Below are 21,359 nucleotides of genomic sequence, written 5' to 3'. Positions count from 1 at the left end.
ATAAAATCTGGGGCTTCCCTGTGGCACAGTGGTGGAGAGTCCGCCTGCCGATGCAGGGAACACGGGTTCGTGCCCCGGTCCGGGAGGATTCCACATGCCACGGAGCGGCTGGGCCCTTGAGCCATGGCCGCTGAGCCTGCGCGTCTGGAACCTGTGCTCCTCAATGGGAGAGGCCACAGCAGTGAGAGGGCTGCGTACCGCAAAAAATAATAATAATAATAATAATAATAATAAGGTATGATAAAGTCTGAAAATCATTGTCCTAGAATTCAGTGCTTCTCAGATTTTAATGTGCATATGAATTACTTTGGGATCTTGTTAAAACACAGATTCTCTTTTAGTAGGTCTGGAGTGAGGCCTGAGAGTCTATATTTCTAACCAGCCCTGGGTGACAATGATATCTCCAGAGCTCACTTTCAATCGAATGCCCTATGGATAAGGCTTAGATAAACTACACTATTGTTGGTTACGAGCAGATGTGACAGAGTTGCCAAGACAAAGTGCCTTGGTGCCTTTACTATGGCTTATTGTTTTGGAAGAAGTCTTCCATGTCTATTGAGTTTGTATATCCTGGAAGCAGAGAACTGATCAAGTTGAAGAGACATGGTCAGATAAGTTGTCTTACAATAAAACACATTGCAAAAAAAGAAAGGAATGAAATGGTGTTGGCTACTGCATTACTTGCTATTGTGTAAGAATGGAGGGTCTACTCTTAGGACATTAGATGATGAGTAGTCTATACCAGCCTGGGTCTCATAGTTTCATACTCAAATCACACAGTCAACATATCTGAAAACTATATTTCCCATTCTCTTGCTATTGCTGAGGTTTTTTTATTGGCCAGCGTCCATTGGGACCATCATTATGTCAAGGTTCTAGAATGATTGACCACTTATACTCTCATCTATGAGCTGCAGGGTTTCTTCTCTTCTTTGATGAGAGGCAGAGACATTGAGGAAATATTTGAGATATGACTAGAGAAAATCAAATATCCTGCTAAGCTAAGGTTGAGTTGCCTACAAAGAGGGGCCATGTTGAGGGTTTAGAGAGAAGTTGGCATAGCCAATGAATCTGAATGATGTGATCAGAAGATCAGTTTAAAAGGGTGGTAGTACAAAACGATAATTCAAAAAGATGCATGGACCCCTATGTTCATAACAGCACTATTTACAATAGCGAAGACATGGAAGCAACCTAAATGTCCATTAACAGATGAATTGATAAAGAAGATGTGGTATGCATGTACAGTGGAATATTACTCAGCTATAAAAAGAGAATGAAATAATGCCATTTGCAGCAACATGGATGAACCTAAAGATTATCATATTAAGTGAAATAAGTCAGAAAGAGAAAGACAAATACCATATGATATCATTTGTAAGTGGAATCTAAAATATGACACAAATGAACTAATCTACCAAACAGAAACAGATTCACAGATATAGAGAACAGACTTGTGGTTGCCAAGGGAGTGGGGGAAGGAAGGGTTGGGAGTTTGGGCTTAGCAGATGCAAACTAGTATATATAGAGAATGGATAAACAGCAAGGTCCTACTGTATAGCACAGGGAACTAGATTCAATATCCTGTGATAAACCGTAATGGAAAAGAATTTGAAAAAGAATGTATGCATATGAATAACTGAATCTCTTTGCTGTACAGCAGAAATTAACACAACATTGTAAATCAACTATACTTTAATAAAATAAATTCAAAAAAAAGGATGGTGGTAGCAGCAAGTCTTTCCTGGTGTAGGAGGGAGGAAGATAAAGGTGGGTACAGAGACAAGTAAGCTTGATGACCCTCCTAAAAGCTACAGGAGTTTGGAGAAGGAAAAGATTATTGCTAAAAGAATTAGCCAGGAGATATTTCCAGGAGAAAGAAGAGGTGAATCAATAGCACTAAATGTGATAGAGTAGTATGATAAGATAAAAGTAATTTGATTTTGGCAACTTATTAATTACTTTAGTGAGAGATCAATTTCAGAGGACTCTGCTACAGGAGGTGTGAGGATAAAAGCACAATTTCAGTGGGCTGAGAAATGAATGGAAAGAGAACACGGACACTTTAACACATATGCTTCTCATTTAAAAAAAATGTTGACAGTGGCTAATAAAAGCTAAACTCCTTAGCTTGGCTTTCAGAGCCTTTAAAATTTTACTCCACCGCATCTATCTAATCTTGTTTCCTATATCATTCATATACAGCCGCCCTCTCAAGTGAGAATGGTCTCCTTACTACCTAGAAAACATCATGCCCATTTTTACACACCAATGTTCATGCTATTACTCCTAGTCCCTGTTGCTGGAACTTTATGTTTTCTATTTTTTTTCTTCTGCACAAAAGATGTGCTCACAAATTGTTAAGAGAGGTAACGGGATTGTGTGGATCTTGAATGACTCTTGCCTTGGGTGAAAGTTGATGTGGGGATTAGAGAGAGTGCCTGATTGGGGTAAGAGAAGGTGTACCATTCAACCAGGAATTTCTACAGAATAACCATCTCTTAAAAGGTTGCCAACAAGCTGCACTAGACCTTCACAAGTCTGTAAGCCTGGGCTTCCCTGGTGGCGCAGTGGTTGAGAGTCCGCCTGCCAATGCAGGGGACATGTGTTCGTGCCCCGGTCCAGGAAGATCCCACATGCCGCGGAGCAGCTGGGCCCGTGAGCCATGGCCGCTGAGCCTGCGTGTCCGGAGCCTGTGTTCCGCAAAGGGAGAGGCCACAACAGTGAGAGACCCGCGTAACGCAAAAAAAAAGAAAAAAAAGTCTGTAAGCCCCATCTACCCAAGACCTAGTCCCAGCCTGGATATCAGGCTTAGACACAGAGATCTGTAGTCTCCAGAGCTCATTGGTGTGTCTTTCTATTATTTAAATCATCTTTCATGTTCTTCATTACAATTATATTTTTCTTCATACAACATTCTATATTTTGTGTTATGGTTATCTCTGAGAATATCAATTTATGGCTATTGTGAATAGGATATTTTAAACTAGATTTTTCATTGGTAATGCTGTTCTATAAGGTTGTTATTGCTTATCTAGTATTTAACCACTAATAGTTCTAATAGTTTGTCTTTTAATTCTTTTGTAGTTTCTTGATACATTTATATTTTCTATAAGTAATGACAATTTAATGTGTCTACTTTCTAATGTTTATAACTCTTCTTTCTTTTTTCTTATCTAATTTGTTGACTTTGTCCTTCAACAAAGCACTGAATAGCAATAGGGAGAGTTAATTATTTTTTTATTCTAGACTGATTAAGATATGAGCATTTATGGAGCCTCATAATTTTCCTTCTATTCTGCTATCTTGTATCCCATTCCGTTCTTCCACATGTGAATAAATGAGAGCTCTTACTAAAAGAGGACTGAATGGATTTGCTTCATTTGAAAGTAATCACATTTTTCTAAGGAACTTCCTGGTAATGTTCTATGTTTATTTTTTCCCACATACTGACACTTCATACTGACTTGTTATTATGAGCATTACCTAAACTGTGCTTAATACAGCAATGCACCATGAGACAACACAAAAATTGAAATCTGTTTGCCTTTGCAGAAGGTGAACCAGAATATAGTCATTTAGCTCTTTTGGTATTAATAGATTCACTGTCAGCTTCCACTCCCCAAAACTGCCAATATGCCTAACATTAATGGCTTCCAACTCCATCCATTTTTTCTAATTTGAGAAGGCTGAAAAGTTAGATCACAGAACATCTCAAAATTATATATAAAATGAGAACAAATCAGATATCAATGAGAATAGGAATATTTTCCTCCAATAAAGAGCCTAGCCTAAATAGAGAAATTATGCACAGTGTGATGAATATAGACAACCATATTGTACTGTAATTATGTAAAGGGATAGAGGTGCCAAGTATCACTACAATGGCAATCATATTACAACATATACATGTATTAACACAGTATATACATGTATCAAATTAACATGTACACCTTAACCTTATACAATGTTATATGGCAAATACATTTGATTAAAAAATAAATACGAATAAAAGATTTTTGAGATGTTTGCTGTGTTTGCTTAGGGAGCATAAGAACTCGTTTCCAGGTAGCGGCTCTTTGGAGAGTTGGGGTTCCTGGAAGAGAGCTATGTTAATGTGCTAGAGTAAACCGTCTTTAAGGAGAACATTCTTGTACCTCCAAAAAGTAACTTCGGAGACAGGCGGGCTTTCTTCTGATGGTTGCCTCTGTGGGTGGAACTGAAAAGACTGCAAGGTGTTAACTGACTGCATACGTATTTTACAGCTAACTAGCGTTTTTCTGACAGTCTTATTCTTAATGACTTTATCTTTCTTTTTTCTGTCTAGTGTTTGTACTTAAGTGTCCTTACAGAGTCCTTCTTTAATTCACTGTGTCTAATTATTAACAATCAAAAGAAAGCTGAACATGACAGCTCCCAACGCTGTATTAACCACTTCTGAAGTAATGGTTCTGCTACATTCATCATCTTGGTTCACATTTATTCAATACTTTTATTCTGATATTATCTCTTGCCCTGTAAACTGACTGGACATTAATTGTGACTTTGCCTAATAACTGCTTGCTCTTGGATTTGGAGTAAATTGTAGAGACTATAGCATTTAGAACTTTTCTGTAGACGAGCTTTCTTGATAACCTCCAATAAAGGCTTTAGTTTGCTAACCAGGACACACGTCAGTGCAAATAAACCACAGCATCCACATTCTTATGAAGCTGATAAAAAAAAATGCAGAGGTGTAGATGACTAGCTGAATAGAATATGGAACAGTTGCATTCATTTCCCTCCCAGACTTCTCACTGGCAGAAAATAAAGGTTCAGAAGTCTACAGGAGATAAGTTGTTTAAAAGATATTAAAAGCTTTGTTAGCAGATTAAATAGCTCTAGACAGAGTGCTAAAAGAAGTTTGGCAGGTGAGATATTGTATCCAAATTATGATACTTAGAAAAGGAGTGATAATGCAAGTTTAATTTCAATTCTGGAAATTTTAACAGGTTAACCAAATGTTGAGACTGAATCATTCGGTCTCTTTGGATCAAATTTACCATTTTGTTTTTATAAGATGAAATCAGAAATAGCAAGGCTCTTCAAAAGTCCTTGGTAAGTGACACATAAATAATGCATATTGATGGCCCACCATTTATTAACTACTCATGCACCTCTGCCCTGACTTTTGGGCTCAGTTATTGGTTCTTCTGATTCAAAGCTCAAAGGCAATTCTACATTTTATTTTATTTTATTTCCTCCCTGAAGCTGCGTATTCCAACCAGTGCTAAATTTGTCAACCTGTGAAAGCACCCCCTCCAGTGGATTGGAAACTGAGCTACTGGCAAATCTGCTTTTCTTCCTTATTCACATGCTTTTTTCTTCTACAGGAAATAAATTGCTGTTAATTTATATGCTAAACCATATAATTCCACATTTTCCTTAAGATAAGGCTATGTGATGTGTATTCATGACTTAATAAGCAAAGGATACTTTAAAATTATGAGATGATAATATGCTATTTCTAGACAGTTATGCAGAGTAATTTTACAGTTGTTCTTTTGTATTTAAGGTGACGACCCTTGTCAACACAAGCAACAAAGGCCCATCTGGTAAAAAGAAAGGGAGGTCAAAGAAAGCCCATGTACTGGCTGCATCTGTAGAGCAAGCCACTCAGAACTTTCTGGAAAAGGGTGAACAGATTGCTAAGGAGAGTCAAGATCTCAAAGAAGAATTGGTTGCTTCTGTTGAGGATGTACGCAAACAAGGTAGGCAGAATAATATTATTCTAGAGGGATGTATATTGATGTGTAAACAGTGGATTTTTCTCTAGAAAAATAAGACTACTCAAAAGAGTAGTCTTATTTTTTTCCCGTCTACACTTCTCATTTTTGATTTTGCTGGAATTAGGTGCATAGACAGGTAGAGACTTTTTTTGTTGTAGCAGTATAGCACAGCTGGAAACACTCCATTTCTGCTGTTGCTTGAAAATCTACAACTTGTTTTCTCCTGGAGATGAAACCAGACTCTTGTGTCAAACTCAGGCTTTAGGGAGGATAGGATGAGAATACTGTACACTTATAGTCATTGAAAATTCAAGATTTTAAGGATGAAGGGAACAGAAGAATGTCATGTAATAAAATTATTGTTTCTTTGTATGACTTCCAAATTTGTATTTTCAGTTCACAGGTTTCCTCAAAAATCTCTCTCTCTGGTTAGCTAGCTACTGACTGATCAATTATATAGCTAGCAAAATAGCTATAATACTATCAATATTTATTCAGCATATTTAAAAAATTTTAATTGTGGTGAAATACATATAACATAAAATATATCATCTTAATCATTTTAAGTGTAGAGTTCAGTCATGTAAAGTATATTCACATGGTTGAGTAGCCCATTTGCAGAACTCTTGTAAAACTGAAATTGTATACCTGTTAAACAACCCCCAATTTCGCCTTTCCTGTAGCTCCTGGCAACCATTATTTGACTTTCTTTTTCTATGAGTTTTACTACTCTAGATGCCTTATGTAAGTGGAATCATATAGCATTTATCTTTTTGTAACTGGCCTATTTCACTTAGCATAATGTCCTCCAGGTTTATCCATGTTGTAGTATGTGTCAAAATGTCCTTCCTTTTTAGGGCTAGATAATATTCTATCATGTATTTATGTGGTATTTTCTTTATCCATTCATCCATTGATAGACATTTGTGTCCCTTTCACCTTTTGGCTATTGTGAATGATCCTGCTATGAACATGGGTATATAAATAATCTCTTCATTACCCTGCTTTCAGTTCTTTTGGATTTACACCCAGAGGTGGTATTGCTGGATCCTATGGTACTTCTATTTTTTTTTTTTTTTTTTTTTTTTTTTTGTTAGCCGGGCCTCTCACTGTTGTGGCCTCTCCCGTTGCGGAGCACAGGCTCCAGACGCGCAGGCTCAGCGGCCATGGCTCACGGGCCCAGCCGCTCCGCAGCATGTGGGATCTTCCCAGACCGGGGCACGAACCCGCGTCCCCTGCATCGGCAGGCGGACTCCCAACAGCTGCACCACCAGGGAAGCCCACTTCTATTTTTAATTCTTTGAGAAACCTCCAGACTATTTTCCATAGCAGCTGTACCATTTTACACTTCCACTAACAGTGCACAAGGGTTCCAGTTTCTCCACATCCTTGACAATGTTTGTTATTTTCTATTTTTTTTTTTTAGTAGTCATCATAATGGGTGTGAGGTGATATTGTGGTTTTGATTTGCATTTGTCTAATGATTAGTTATACTGAGCATCATTTCATATGCTTGTTGGCCATATTTATATCTTCCTTGGAGAAATGTTTACTTAAGCCTTTTGCCTATTCTTCACTCAGGTTATTTATTTTATTACTGTTGTTGTTGTAGTTAAGAGTTCTAGGTATTGACCCCTTATCAGATATTGTTTTGCAAATGTTTTCTCCCATTCTGTAGGCTACTTTTTCACTCTGTTGGTTGTGTTCTTTGATGCACAGAAGTTTTTAATTTTGATGTAGTCTTGTTCAGCAGCTTTAGTTGAAAATTCTAAGACAGCATGAAATTAGAACAGACACCTACCCCCAGCCTGGCCTGTGTCCTCCATTTCCTATCTAATGAATGCCACACATACCTATCCAATTGCAGAAATCTTGGTATCATTCTTGCTACTTCCGTCTCCTTCCAGATACAGTCTATTACAAGACCCATAGATTTTAACTCCTAAATATCCCTTAAATTCACCAATTTCTGTTTTAGTTATTCAGAAGCACCATGTTTTACCTGTCCCAGGGCCTTTATACATGCTGTCTCCTCTCTCACAGTTAAGGATGACTCATTCTACACATCCCAGCTCAAAGAACACTTTCCCAGGGAAACCTTCCCTGACTCTCCTGTCATACTTTTTCATGGATTTTTCCTTGTCACTTTCCACAGGATAATTTAATTTTTGTGAGGTGACTTGATTGATAACTTTCTTCTCTGCCACACTAGAAATTAATGAAGGTAGAGAACACACTTTGTCTCTTTTGTGGTCATTGATTTGCAATGCTTAGCACTCATCAGACTTCAATAAATATTTGTTGAATGAATGAAGGAGTAGATGAATGAGTGTTCTATCCCCTTTCTTCTTGCAAACCAACCACTTTTTAAATTCGCAGATGGATATTTGACCCCTGGAAATAACCCTTTTTCATACTGCCATCTTCTTCCCCCTAAAAGTTAATTTTATTTATATTACACTCATGTAAATTGTTATTTTAATTTGAAGTGTTAAATTTTACATATTTCATCTAATGTGGATGGAGTATATTTGTTTATGCGTTTTAGCAACATGATAGCTTCCAAGTATCCAAGTGCTACTGAAAACTGGTACTGCTTCTGAATTGCAGATGGACACGTGTTCATGCATCTGTAGCCTGGCTAGTTTTTTTTTTTCCTTTTTTTGGTTGACTGATAGATAATAAATTTCACACATTAAAATGTACAATTTGATAAGTTTTAACAGGTGTGTGCACCATGAAACCATCACCACCATCAATATAGTGAACCTCTCCCTAGTACTGAGGGTTTTTATTAACTGGTCTCTAGGCCATTTTCTCAAAGATTTATCTGTTATCAGACAAGTTACATTTTCTCATTTAGTTTCCTCAGCAACCTCTTAGCTCTCCCTTATTTTTTCCTTAGATTTAGTTTTCACACCTTCTGCAGAAATTATATTTTAGATTTTCAAAGCTTGTATGAAATGGTGTTTTGTGGACATAATATAATAACCAAAATAGTTCTTGGCCAGACTGTCCTAGGAATATTAGAGTGAGAAATTATAAAGGTGTTAATTTAGGACAGCTTATCATGGTTGTTATTCTAGAGGATATTTTAAATTTTTATTATATTACCCATTTCTTGTTACAGAAAAATTATGCATAAGAAATGTTGCTTATGTGTTGACTGTTTAAAGCCTAACTGCTACATGTCCTTTTCTGAACAGGGTCAAATTCAAGGAAATGTTGTTATATTTGCAAAATAACAAATTTTATTGGAAGAAGCCTGTGAAATTCTCTTGTGTTTCTCTCATCTTCAAATACCTCTCAGTCTCAAATACACTTCAGACGTCTGTGCTTCTCCCTGAGAACAAGGTCCTCACACCCTCCTTCCAGTTCTGTACCCACAGGCTCTCTTTTCTGCTTTCTGCCCCAACTCGGTTATTTGTTGTATAATATCCGTAGCCTGTCTGGCTTTGCCCAAATTTTCTATTTGCCCATTACCCAGATTTTATTTGTAAGTGAGAGGCTGAGTTGACTTTCAGAGAGAGATGGGGAGAAAGGAACTTGGGAGAGTAAGTGAGGACTAGGGCAGGTGTGTATTTAGTCACTGAAACTTTGAAACATAGTATCTTTCCTTCCATCATAGACGTCTACTTTCTAATACATAAGATGATATTCAGAAATTATGAAAACACTGACATTTAGAAACAGTTTCCACCTTTGAAGTGGCTCTAGCATCCACACATGGTTACTTATTAAATGATGTTTACTTTCAGAATTAAATCTATTAGATATCTTTTACTATTGAGTTGTTTTTGCTTTTTTAGATCAAATGGCCAAAAGTATTGCCACTTTAAAATTTTAATTAATTAAGTTATTTATTTATTTATTTTTGGCTGTGTTGGGTCTTGGTTGCTGTGTGCAGGCTTTCTCTAGTTGCGGTGAGCGGGGGCTACTCTTTGTTGCAGTGCATGGGCTTCTCATTGCGGTGGCTTCTCTTGTTGCAGAGCACGGGCTCTAGTCGTGTGGGCTTCAGTAGTTGTCGCTCTGCGGGCTCTAGAGCACAGGGGCATAGTTGCTCTACAGCATGTGGGATCTTCCTGGACCAGGGCTTGAACCCATGTCCCCTGCATTAGCAGGTGGATTCTTAACCACTGTGCCACCAGGGAAGTCCCAGGATTGCCACTTTTAAAAAACATTTTCAGCCTGAGTAAATGCCTGAAGCTTTAGTATTGTACATCTCCATTTTCAGATTTTTAATATAGAATGATTTATTGTTCTTTTGAAGTTTCACAACATTCATGTTTATAATTACTATAATCTGGCAAGATTATATATGAAATTATCTATTTAACTATGTCATTATTGTATCTCATAGGATTAAACTTAGTGTTGTTTGAATTTCTTTATCATTTAAAAATATATATATTTAATCCAAGGCTGCATGTCAGGTTTTTTAAAGTGCTCAGTATGAGTGATGACGATATCTTTACCCTAGAATATTTCAGTAGAAGATTTTACTGTACTCTAAGTTATAAACTGCAAAAAAAGGTATTTGAGCAGGCTTATGACAGCATTTGTATTAAAAACAAGTAACAAAATAAATTACCTAAACATATATAAAGAAGAGAAATCGTATTCCAAGCTTAGAACACTGATATTTTTGATTTGGATAAAGATGGGATAGTTTAGACTTGGGTAAAGATGGTTGGTCAAGGGTGTGTGTGTCTGTCTGTCTGTTTTATCATAAGTAAAGTACTACATATATGTATATTATCTTCCTAATTTAAGTTTAAACTTCATTAGGATAGGACCAATGATGTGCGTGGATTTCTTTCTGCTCTTAAAGGACTTGGCATGATGCTGTAGCACATGGCAGGTGATATTCAAAGAGGTTAAAATATGAAGTTAGCAGAGCATTGGTTGTTTGATTAATATATCTGACTTCCAGTGTTACTTTGGCCATTGACTATATGATTTAAGCTAAATCACTTAACCACTTTCAACCTCAGTGTCTCCATTTTTCAAAAACAGACAATAATTGTTGTGTTTGCTTCATTAGGTTGTTTTACATAATGAAGTCACAAGGATTTTTGAGAAATTAAATTTTATATAAATGTCAGAGTAAATTTATTCATTATAATTTATGAAATCAATCTGTACTCCTTAAGAAAATAGCTTTCCTTCTTATTAATGATCAGTCTTAGACCCAGAATCCAGGAGAGCTGAATCAGTGTCTAGCAGTCTCCCGAGGAGGATTGAATAGCTCAGTGTGGCTTAGAATTAGTGGTAGTTGTTAAGTGGTCCCAGCAAACTATGATTGGATAGTTGTGCAGCCTGTGAACTGTACATAGAAAAGCTCCTACTGGGGATTGCAGAGGGAGTTATTTCAATCAGGTCTTCATACTGAAGCTCTGGCCAGCTTTGGGACAAAGAATGCCAAAACATTTTTAATGTTTACCACCAAGCTCTCCCTGGATTGAAGACTCTAGTTTCTAAACTATGGGCTAATCTAGCGGTTCTCAAATTTTAGCAAATGTTAGAATCGCCTGAGGAGCTTTGGAAATTCTTGACATCTAGGCCTCAAGCCTTATCATTTAAGTCAGGAACTCTGGGGTGCAACCCAGGCATTGAGGTTTTTAAAGCTCCCCAGGTGATTCCTTTGTGCAGCCGATTTGAAAAGAAATAGACTAATTTGCTTCTTGCTCATCAGCCCCACTTGGATGACTCATCAGTCTATGTTAGCTACTGGTTCACTTTAGTGAGCTGATAGCAATCAGTCATTTTATGAGATTTATGAGCTTGTATCTTACATAGAGTTAGATAGGGGAGACATATAGCAGGGACAGACTGATATTCTATATTAAGATGTTATGGATAGATATAATTCTATGCCAAATGATGTTTTACCATGCCTGACATTCTGTAGGCATTCAGGGAATATGTGTTGAGTATATAGTATAACTATAATGTAAGTATATATTAGAAATAAATCTGTAGAACAGGGAAATATTTAATGTTGTTGTAAAAGAAAGCCATGTAGTTGGAATTAGCAAGAAGGAAGTGATGCTTAACCTGAGGATTGATTAAAAATTTGTGAGGGCTAGTGGGGTAAACATTTCAGATTTAAGCAATCTGATTTTAAAAGGCAAAGATATAAGAATGGCATTGATAATTGGAGGATGGATATAGAAGCCCTGATTTGATGAGAATTTTCATATTCAGGCATAGTTAGAACTATGTGTAAAATGATGGAAAGGGACCAGATTAGGAAGTTCAGGAACTAGGTGACATGTAGACAACATGATGAAAGACAGACAGGAAGGAAGGAAGTTAGAAGTTTGATTTTTACCCATTTAAGTGATGTTTTAGAGAGATTCATCTGGCAACTAAATGAAAAGTTGACTAAATCAGAGGAAGACTGGACTCAGATTGCTTAGGTATTATTGTAATATTGCAAAGAAAACAAACAAACAAAAAAACGAAAAATACTTTGAGGGTCTGGGATTGGGGTGATGGCCATGGGAATAGAAATAAGAAGCTAAATGTTATAGACATTGCAAAATAGAATAAAAGATTTGCCACTTGTTGAAGGGAAGAGACAAAGGTCAATATTTATTCTATGTTTTTTGGCCTTAGACAACTTAATCGGGACATCTTCAGGGATGACAGGGGTGGGAAGGGAGGACCAATTTGATTTTAAACATTGATGGATGAGTGGAACTGCCTAGCAGATCGTTAATGCTATGGAAATGGAAGTTTGGGGAAACAGAAATTTGAACGTTTTTGGAGTTGATAAATGAAGCTTTCAGAATCAGAGCTTTCTTTGAGTACTTACCAATAGACAGAGAAGAGAAGAGGTTTAGTTTTGGAAGAAAATCTGAATTAACGTTGAAAATGGGATAGAAATGAATCAGAGAGGGAAGGCATGCCTTGACATGTGACCAGGCAGCAAAGATAGTACAGAATCCTGAAATCCAAGAGAATAGAATACTTTGCAAAAAAAGACAGTGATCAATCCAGACTCTCGAATGTTGTTGCAATCACGTCAAAGTCTTCTGAGATCATGGAGGATGATTTATGAGAAAACGCTTTAGATTTTGCTAGAAAGATATCATTAATTCTACTTAAAGTACATTTTCAGGAAGCTGCAAGGACAGTTGCTAAATAAAAAGATGCTGAAAGAACAGAGTAGATGGTGAAGTAAAGGATGTAGGCAGGAAAGCTACCCATCCCCTTCTTTGGTCATCATTACGCTATATACTGCACATATTTCTTTTTGCCCCTGAAGATAGTCTGAGACTCAAGTGAAGGACCACGTGTTATTATTTTGCGTACCTCTGGAGACTGGCAGGGTGCCTGGCACATGTGAGTACTTAATGCATGATCTTGAAGATTTTCACAGACAAGCAGAGTATGATTGTTTTCTTGCTCGCTTGCTTATTTTGTTCAGCCCAAATCAGAAGTATCAGAGCCTGTATCAAGAGAGGGAGCCACTGATGAGACGAATTGTGGATACAACAGAGGGACAAAATGCAGGTTGGTTGCATGAGGTGATGCAGACTTCTTTATCTAAAAAGCTAGTAGGGGATTTCCCTGGTGGCGCAGTGGTTAAGAATCCGCCTGCCAATGCAGGGGACATGGGGTCAAGCCCTGGTATGGGAAGATCCCATATGCCATGGAGCAACTAAGTCCATGTGCCACACTGAGCCTGCCTGACACAACTACTGAAGCCCGTGTGCCTAGAGCTCATGCTCCGCAACAAAAGAAGCCACCACAATGAGAAGCCCACGCATCTCAATGAAGAGTAGCCCCCGTTCGCTACAACTAGAGAAAGTCCACACACAGCCACGAAGACCCAAGGCAGACAAAAATAAATAAATAAATAAATAAATAATTTTAAAAATAATAAAAATAAAAAGCTAGTAGGGAAGAGAGGTATACCCAAGAATGGGTTTTATAGAAAACATCAGAACGAAAGTAGATTAGATGAAATGATCTCAACTATTTTGAATAAAAGAGGAGAAGTTTTAATGGACCATGGATATCTGATATTTGAGCACTGCTGTAGATGCTTTTATATTTTTTGTCTGTTACTGGCATCTGTGTGAATCTCTCACATGTTTCAAGGGATTTTCTTTATTGAATACAACTGACCATTACTCCTTCCTTGGATGCAATTAAAAAGGCCAATTTATAACAGGCTTAAATATCTAAGAATTTTTAAAATTTAATTTGTTTAATTGGTGTGTAACAATATGTGCTAGCAATGGAATGCTCACATATTGTCTTTGTGAATCTTCTTAGATATGAAATAGATCCAAAAGCTGTCATTTGAAAGATAGACATTGTCCTTCATGTTTGCCCAATAAGCAGATTAATTTAATGGTGTAACACAGCAGTTGGTTCTGTGCTATTTCATTATTATATTTCCATACCCTCTTAAGCCTTGGAGCTGTTGCTTGGGTTTTCAGTCTTCTGTCAACAGCCCACTCTCTGTCTGGGCAAGACAAATCAAAACAATTAAGACATGGCCCAGCCAATAAGATGTGCCAGGCCAGGGTGTAGACAGAAATGTACATGGCCTTAACCCAACATTAAGAGGGATCTCATGGAGCAAAGTGATAAGAGTTATAGATAAAAGAGGTACAGATAGATGAAAGAGGTATAGCTTCTTCATGGAAGCATTTCCTAAATCAAAGAGATGGTCAAACCTTTCACTATTCATTCAAGCTTTTCTTTGTTTTGATACAATTTCAAATGTGGAGTGATATGGTTATATCAACTAGTTCCACTATTACTATTATTTTTTTACCCAATCAATATTTATTGAGTAACTGATGAACAGTGGGCAGAGACAGACAACAAGACTGAGAAAAAGTAACAGAGGGAGAGAGAAAGGTGTCCTCACATCTCTGAGGAGGAATAAATCTTTGCCTCTTGATGACCTGGTAGCTTTCTCCTTCCCCATCCGCTTTGGTACTGGGATGCAGTATTGGTGGAATGAGCTGTCCAACAGAAACTCCCATTTTTATCAACTGTGTGAATTCCCCAGCTGAGATCTGGTCAGAGGCCATTTCCCTGGACAAGAAGCTCCTAATTTCACGCAGTTCTGCCTCTTTTCCTCCAGCAACCCTATTAATATGTAAAGCAACACTGTGGGGAAGAAGGAGGGGAGTGTCCTCTTTCCTACCCCACTTTCTACAGACGTCAGCCTCTCTAAGGAGGAGCATTGCGGGTATTGCAAGGATTCTGATGTTCCTCTGCTTGTCCTTTTTCTCAGGTATCCCTTGCTTTATGCCTCTACTCTTTGCATCCTGAAAGCTTGAGTCTACTAGAGATATTGAACTTCCTTTTTCTGTACTGTGCGGCGGCCTGACTACCCTTATATGGGTGGTACTTTCCTGTATTGTGAATGTGGGGTCCTCTTGTCATGGGGTGATATTTCACTCCTGTATGGCTGGAGAGCTAGGGGAGCAGGTGCTTCCAGTGAAGGGGGCACCTTCAGAGAAGAAGAGAATTCTAGGACAGAAAATGGGGATTTGAGAGGCAAAAACTAGATGAGAAAGAAAGAGAACTCATTTCTCATCACATGTCTCACTTCTTGGAGCCTGGACTTTGCTGAGTAGGATCCATTACTGTAAAAAAATACTATTATTCAAGTAATGCAATAGAGTGCATGTTTATTAGATCAAGTAAGGGCAGACCTTGAAGTTGGTATGGCGAGTGTCTCTGCAGTTTCAGACTGCAGCTGAGTCAGGGATCTGGTGATGCTTTGTTGTGTCCCCACACTGCTGTTCACCGTCCCTTCCATGGCACCTGCTTCCCTCCTTTATAGAGCTTTCTTACACAAGTGTTTCTCAGAGTGAAGTTCACAGACCACCTGGTTCAGAATTACCTGGGTGAGGTTGGGCAATGTCCATAAAAAATTGATATTCCTGGGCCTAGCCACAAACCTAGATTCAGTATGGCTGGGGTAACCCTGGGAATCTTTATTTCCAGGTAGTACTCCAGTGAATCTTATGCTTCCAAAGTTTGAGAATCGTTAATAGCCTAAACTTTTTACATCTTTATATACATCATCTTTAACTAAAGTCTTTATTTCCATTGAAAAGGGTGCTATCCAGGAATGAGATAAATTTTCAGAAGCTTTGCTATCAGAAGTTAAAAAAATACAAAAAACCTAGAGATATATACAATGACAAAAATGATAAAAAGAGGTTTGATATGAAAGTATCATGAAGAAAAACATGCATAAATGTGAAAATGCCATACGCTTTAGGGTTCATCTTAATGCAGATTTTAACATTTGCAGTAGTTTTATATATTGCATATTTTGTTAAATAAAATACACCAGTGCACCAAAGTTTGCACTAGCTGAGGGCCCAGGAATATGCCACATCATCCTGGAGCCCTGTTTATGGCTCTTGTTGCAACATATTGGGAGATAATCGTAGACAATTCTTTCATCTCACCCCTCTTTCTGGAGACCTTGGGTTTTTAAAATGCTGTAATCTTTCAGCAAGAATAATAAATATAATAGCTTCCATTTATTGGTTGTTACTCCATTTGTAATAGGCACTGTATGTGTTCTCTTAACATTGTCGACTGAAAAAAATGCACAATGTGGAGGTTGTGGGTTAGATTTTATTTGGGGCAACATGAGCATCATAGCCTGGGAGACAGCCTCTTGGCTAGCTCTGAGGAACTGCTCCGAAGAAGTGGGGTGGTTCTGGTCGGTATATATGTGATTTTGGTGAAGGGGGAGACATGCATTCAAGCGCACATTTTGACAGAGGGTTGCTGCTAGTCACAAGAAGGTTGCTGCTCATCCATTAATGATTTTAGAGCTTTCCTAGATATGAGAGGATGCAAGAAATTGGGCTCATAAAATCTTTTCCTGAAAATATCTAACTATCTGAAGCGTGTTCTGCCATTTTTTCCCAGAGCACAAGAGTGCCTCATTCCTCATCTATGCCCTGAACTCCTTTCAGGGTGTGTTGAAGGTCAGTGACTGCAGTGGCTAGAGACCTGATCCTTGTAGAGCCAGATGGCAAGTGACAATTTTTAGTTGGCAACATCATTCTGTTAGTAATTTCAATTCCATACTGATGCTGAAAGAGCTCCATGTACATTAATTGACTAATTCAACAAATATTTATTAAGTATCTATTAAGCACATGTAATATTTGCGGAGTTGGGAGTATAAAATACAGAAGAAAGAAAACAGACATTCTCTGCCTACAGGAATATTACATTCTGATAAGAGACAGACAATTAATACAAAAAAATTAAACAGGGTGATGATTTCAGGCTACAGAAATGCAATTTAAAAATGGAACCACCAAAAGCATGATAAATGAAAGATAAATTGGTAGGTTGAACTTAAAATTGAGACCTTTTTCTCTGTGAAAGACAATGAAGAAAAATCATAAACTGGAAGAAAATATTTGTAAGTCACATACCTGATAAAGGATTTGTATCTAAAATATATAAAGAACTCTAAAAAATTCAACAATAAGAAAAGGAACCATCAGATTAAAAAATAGGCAAATGACCTGAAAATGTACAGATGGCAAATAAGCATTTGAAAAAATGTTCAACATCATTTGTCATTAAGGAAATGCAAATTAAAACAAGAAAGAGACTTCACTGTATGCCTACTAGAGTCAATGAAATCCTCCAGATTAACAGTAACAAATGAGGATGTGGAACAATAGGAACTCTTGTACATTCAGATGCAAAATGAATTAGCCATTTTGGAAGCCAGTTTGGCGTTTTTTTTGTTTTTAATAAAAGTAAACATAGAATTACCATACAACCCATCAGTCTCAGTCCTAGGGATTTACCCTACTGATTTGAAAACTTGTGTCTCTACAAAAATCACCTAAACTTGTTGCATTAAAAAAAAACAAAAAAACAAAAAGAAAAACCTTTATTTTAGAATACTTTTAGATTTACTGAAAATTTGCAAAGGTAATATAGAAAATTTTCATAACTCTATACCCAGTTTCCCTATTATTAATGTCTAATATTATTATGGTACATTTGTAACAATTAATGAACCAATATTGATACATTATTAGTTGAGCTGAGCACAATAGTAAGAAACCATAATAACAAGCCCTTATGCGTATGTGCTTAGCAAAATGGCAAGGACAAAATGCAGTGTGGATGATAAAATATTCTTATTCTTAAACTGAGTTGCAAAGAATGGTAAATTATACATCTGCATGAATAAAATGGGAAATCTGGTTTCAAAGATTGCCAACTGAGGACTATTCCCTTTAATACCCTTTACTGAGGTCCAAACTTGTCAACTTAAGGAAAACTGTTCTTACCTTTCACAGAAAAGATTTAAAGAGGCTTACAAGGATATACAAAACACAGTAAGAAAGAAAATAGAAATCCAGGGAAAAGAAGAAAAAACAATGTCAGAGACTAAAGAGGAGCCAGGCATGCTATTCATACGGATCCACCCTGGGATGGACCAGGTGTCAGGAAGGAGCATGGTGGCAGGTGTGAGGCAGTGGACCCAGAGTCAGATTCCAGTTCTGCAGTTTTCATGCTGCATTAGCTGTGTGACGTGGGCAAGTTACTTATCCTCTCTGCCCCAGTGTTTGCATGAGTTAAGTGGGGCTATTCATACACACACTTCCCAGACTGCTGTGGAGAGCAGATGATGGGATGCATGTAAAGTGCTTAGCACCAGACCTAGCAGCTGCAGGCTCTAAAAGCCTGGTGGCTCTTGCCTTTATCATTATCATCATTGTTATGGTACTTGTAACAACCGAGCAACAAATTGAGCTCTTATGCTTTATAACAGGCCAGTTGTAAACGTAAAGTTTTATGATATTTTAATTATAAAATTAAAAACAATCTTTCAGGTAGATCACTAAATAACCTCCATTTCATTTGAATTTCACCTTGCTTTAAGGTAAAATTAAACCAAACATCTGATCCCTACCATGCATAAAAGGAAATATGCTACACTACCACATAAAGAAAACTGGTTATCAAGCATTTCCTCCCTAATAGCTAAGTCTGTAATTCAATCAAAAATGCATTTGACGTAAACATCTTGAATAACAACAGGGTATGATTGTCCAAAATGAAGCTGATTCACTGATGCATCCCTAATTATGATATATGCCAGCAACTTGATGCAACCCAGGCTGTCTTCATTAGCAGTGGACCCCCTCTGAAACTGAGACTGAGTGAGCAAGCTTTTGGAAAAGAAAATAAATGGGCAAGGCAAACAGCTTCTAAAGCCATGCTGAATTTTGCTAATTGCATGCTAACATAAGGTCCTAGAAGACCGGCCCTCAGGAGTGACATACAGGCAATACGGAAAAATCAGACCTTACAATAAATTACGGAGATGCCATCCCAACATCTCAAAGCTAAGTGTAGAGAATCTTAATCATTATAAGCTAATAATGGACTTCCTGTTAAATTGGAGAGAAAAGGGCAGATAGGAAAGGCAGCAGATTAATGACTTCTTTTTAAATCAAGAGTCACTGCCTAATGCTGTTTATTCACAAATCAAGAGTCACTGCCTAAGGCTGTTTACAAATCAGGAGTCACTGCCTAATGCTGTTTACAAATCAAGAGTCACTGCCTAATGCTGTTTACCTGTATTCTTGTTCTCATGGGTCAAAAAGAATGAAGAGCCACTTCTTCTCCCAAACCTCCCCTCCACTGGAGCTTTTGGTCCCCTTCGCCTGTCACCTTTTGGAAGACTCAACTTGGGTGATCTCATCCCACTCTGGAATTATCAGTTTCTTCCTTTCTACCAGAGCAGTTCAAACAGATGCAAATGTGATAGGTTAAAACAAACAGAAAACCTTACCTAACTGCAAACCACCTCCAACAACCCCATTTTTCTTACCCCACATTTACTTTTCTTGTTATCATGCAATATAATAGATACAGAACCACATGAGGAATAACAAGAATACCAGTATGCTCTTTGCTTAAGAAATAAAACTTTGTCCATGGAGTGGAAGCTGCCTGCTTATTACCTCAATGTCTGTATATCCTTCCCTTCCTGCACTCACTGCTCAGCTTGGCCAGGGAACCACAGTCCTGAATGTGATGTCCATATTTTCCATGCATATCCCCCATCATTTTATTATGAAAGTGTTCAGACATTGAACAGTTTTCCAGGGAATCCCTGCAAAACCGCTACCTAAGTCTGTCATTAACATTTTGCTGTACTTGCTCTATCACAAATCTATCTCCCATGAGTTTTTAAAATAAATGTGCTACGGGTGGTCTCTTTTTCACTCGCACCATTCTGGCTTTCAGACTGACCACTCCGTGAAACCTGCTGTGGTCAGAGTTACTGGGTTCAGCAGTCCGTCATATCTGGCCATTTCTCTCTACAGCTTTGCTCAGTCTCTCAATAGCATCACATGGAGTTGACAACCATGCTTCCCTCCTGGGCCACCCCTATTTCTCACGTTTTTTGGCTTCACAGTATCTCCTTTCCTCCACCTCCTTCTGGTTCCACATCTGCTTAAGAATCTAAATTTTGGAATGTGCCAGGGCTCAGGCCTGGGCTTTCTTTCCTTCTCTGTCAGTCATCTCACTCTATATGCCAAAGACTCCAAAATGTTTACCTCTGGGCCTCTGCTGGAAGTAAATCTGTGTAATATTGCTCTCACTCAAACCCAAATACACCTTCCTTTATTTTTTCCCCATTTAGTCATGGGACTAACAACTTACTTAGTTGAGTCAATAGCATGAATTATACTTTATTCCTTCTTCCCTCACATCCAAAACCATAATTTAATTTTATTAGCCTAACTCCAAAATATGCCCTACATCCATCCATTTTAAAATGGCAATATAGCATAGCTATAACGTAAGTTATGAAACTAGACAACCTATATTTGAAACCTGACTCCAATATTTACTAACTGTGTGATAAGTCACTTAATATCCCCATAGGCCTCAGTTTCATCATCTGTACATTGGGAATAACAGTAGTACCTATCTTTTGGGGTAGCTGTTAATATAGGCAGAGTACTTAAATCAGTGACTAACACATAGTAAGCTATGTGTTAAATTAGCTATAAATGCTAATTTAAAACACTTGTTCAGAAAGGCCTTTCCTAACCCCTCCATAGAGAACAAAGTAGAAAAAAAATTTTTTTTGGTGGGGAGGAACCTATAAGACAACTAAAAGAGAGGATAGGTTTATCAGTCAGACTCTCCAGAGAAACAGAACCAGTAGGCTATATATGTACATATATCAGGAGATTTATTTTAAGGAATGGGTTCCCGTGATTGTAGAAGCTACCAAGTGGGGTAGGCTAGCAGGCTGGAAACTCAGACAGGAGTCAGTGCTGCAGTCTTGAGGCAGAATATCTTCCCCTTCAGCAGTTCTGTTTTTGCTTTTAAAGCCTTCCAACTGATTGGAATGAGGCCCACCCACATTATCAAGGGTAATCTTCTTTACTTAAACTGATAATAGGGGCTCATGTATGTGTGGGTCTGTTTCTGTGCTCTCTGTTCTGTTCCATTGGTCTACCTGCCTGTCTTTTCACCAGTATCGGACTGTCTTGATTACCATGGCCTTGTAAGTCTTGAAATTAGGTAGGG

At 37.8% G+C, this 21,359-nt stretch overlaps 1 protein-coding gene across 1 annotated transcript in view; it reads left to right on the top strand.

Annotated features, from left to right (window-relative positions):
• LOC103087504 (catenin alpha-2) overlaps positions 1-21,359 on the top strand; it is a 310,874-nt gene that overhangs the window by 113,846 nt on the left and 175,669 nt on the right. Inside the window, exon 3 of the mRNA XM_007465356.1 lies at positions 5,555-5,750. Within this exon, the coding sequence (XP_007465418.1) occupies positions 5,555-5,750 (196 nt within the window). The remainder of the gene's footprint in view (positions 1-5,554; positions 5,751-21,359) is intronic.

Source organism: Lipotes vexillifer, unplaced genomic scaffold (assembly GCF_000442215.2).
Source record: "Lipotes vexillifer unplaced genomic scaffold, Lipotes_vexillifer_v1.1 scaffold1324, whole genome shotgun sequence".
In the NCBI taxonomy this organism is placed as follows: Eukaryota; Metazoa; Chordata; class Mammalia; order Artiodactyla; family Lipotidae; genus Lipotes; species Lipotes vexillifer.
The sequence above is the reverse complement of the archived record's forward strand: the minus strand, read 5'-3'. Positions and strand labels throughout refer to the sequence as shown.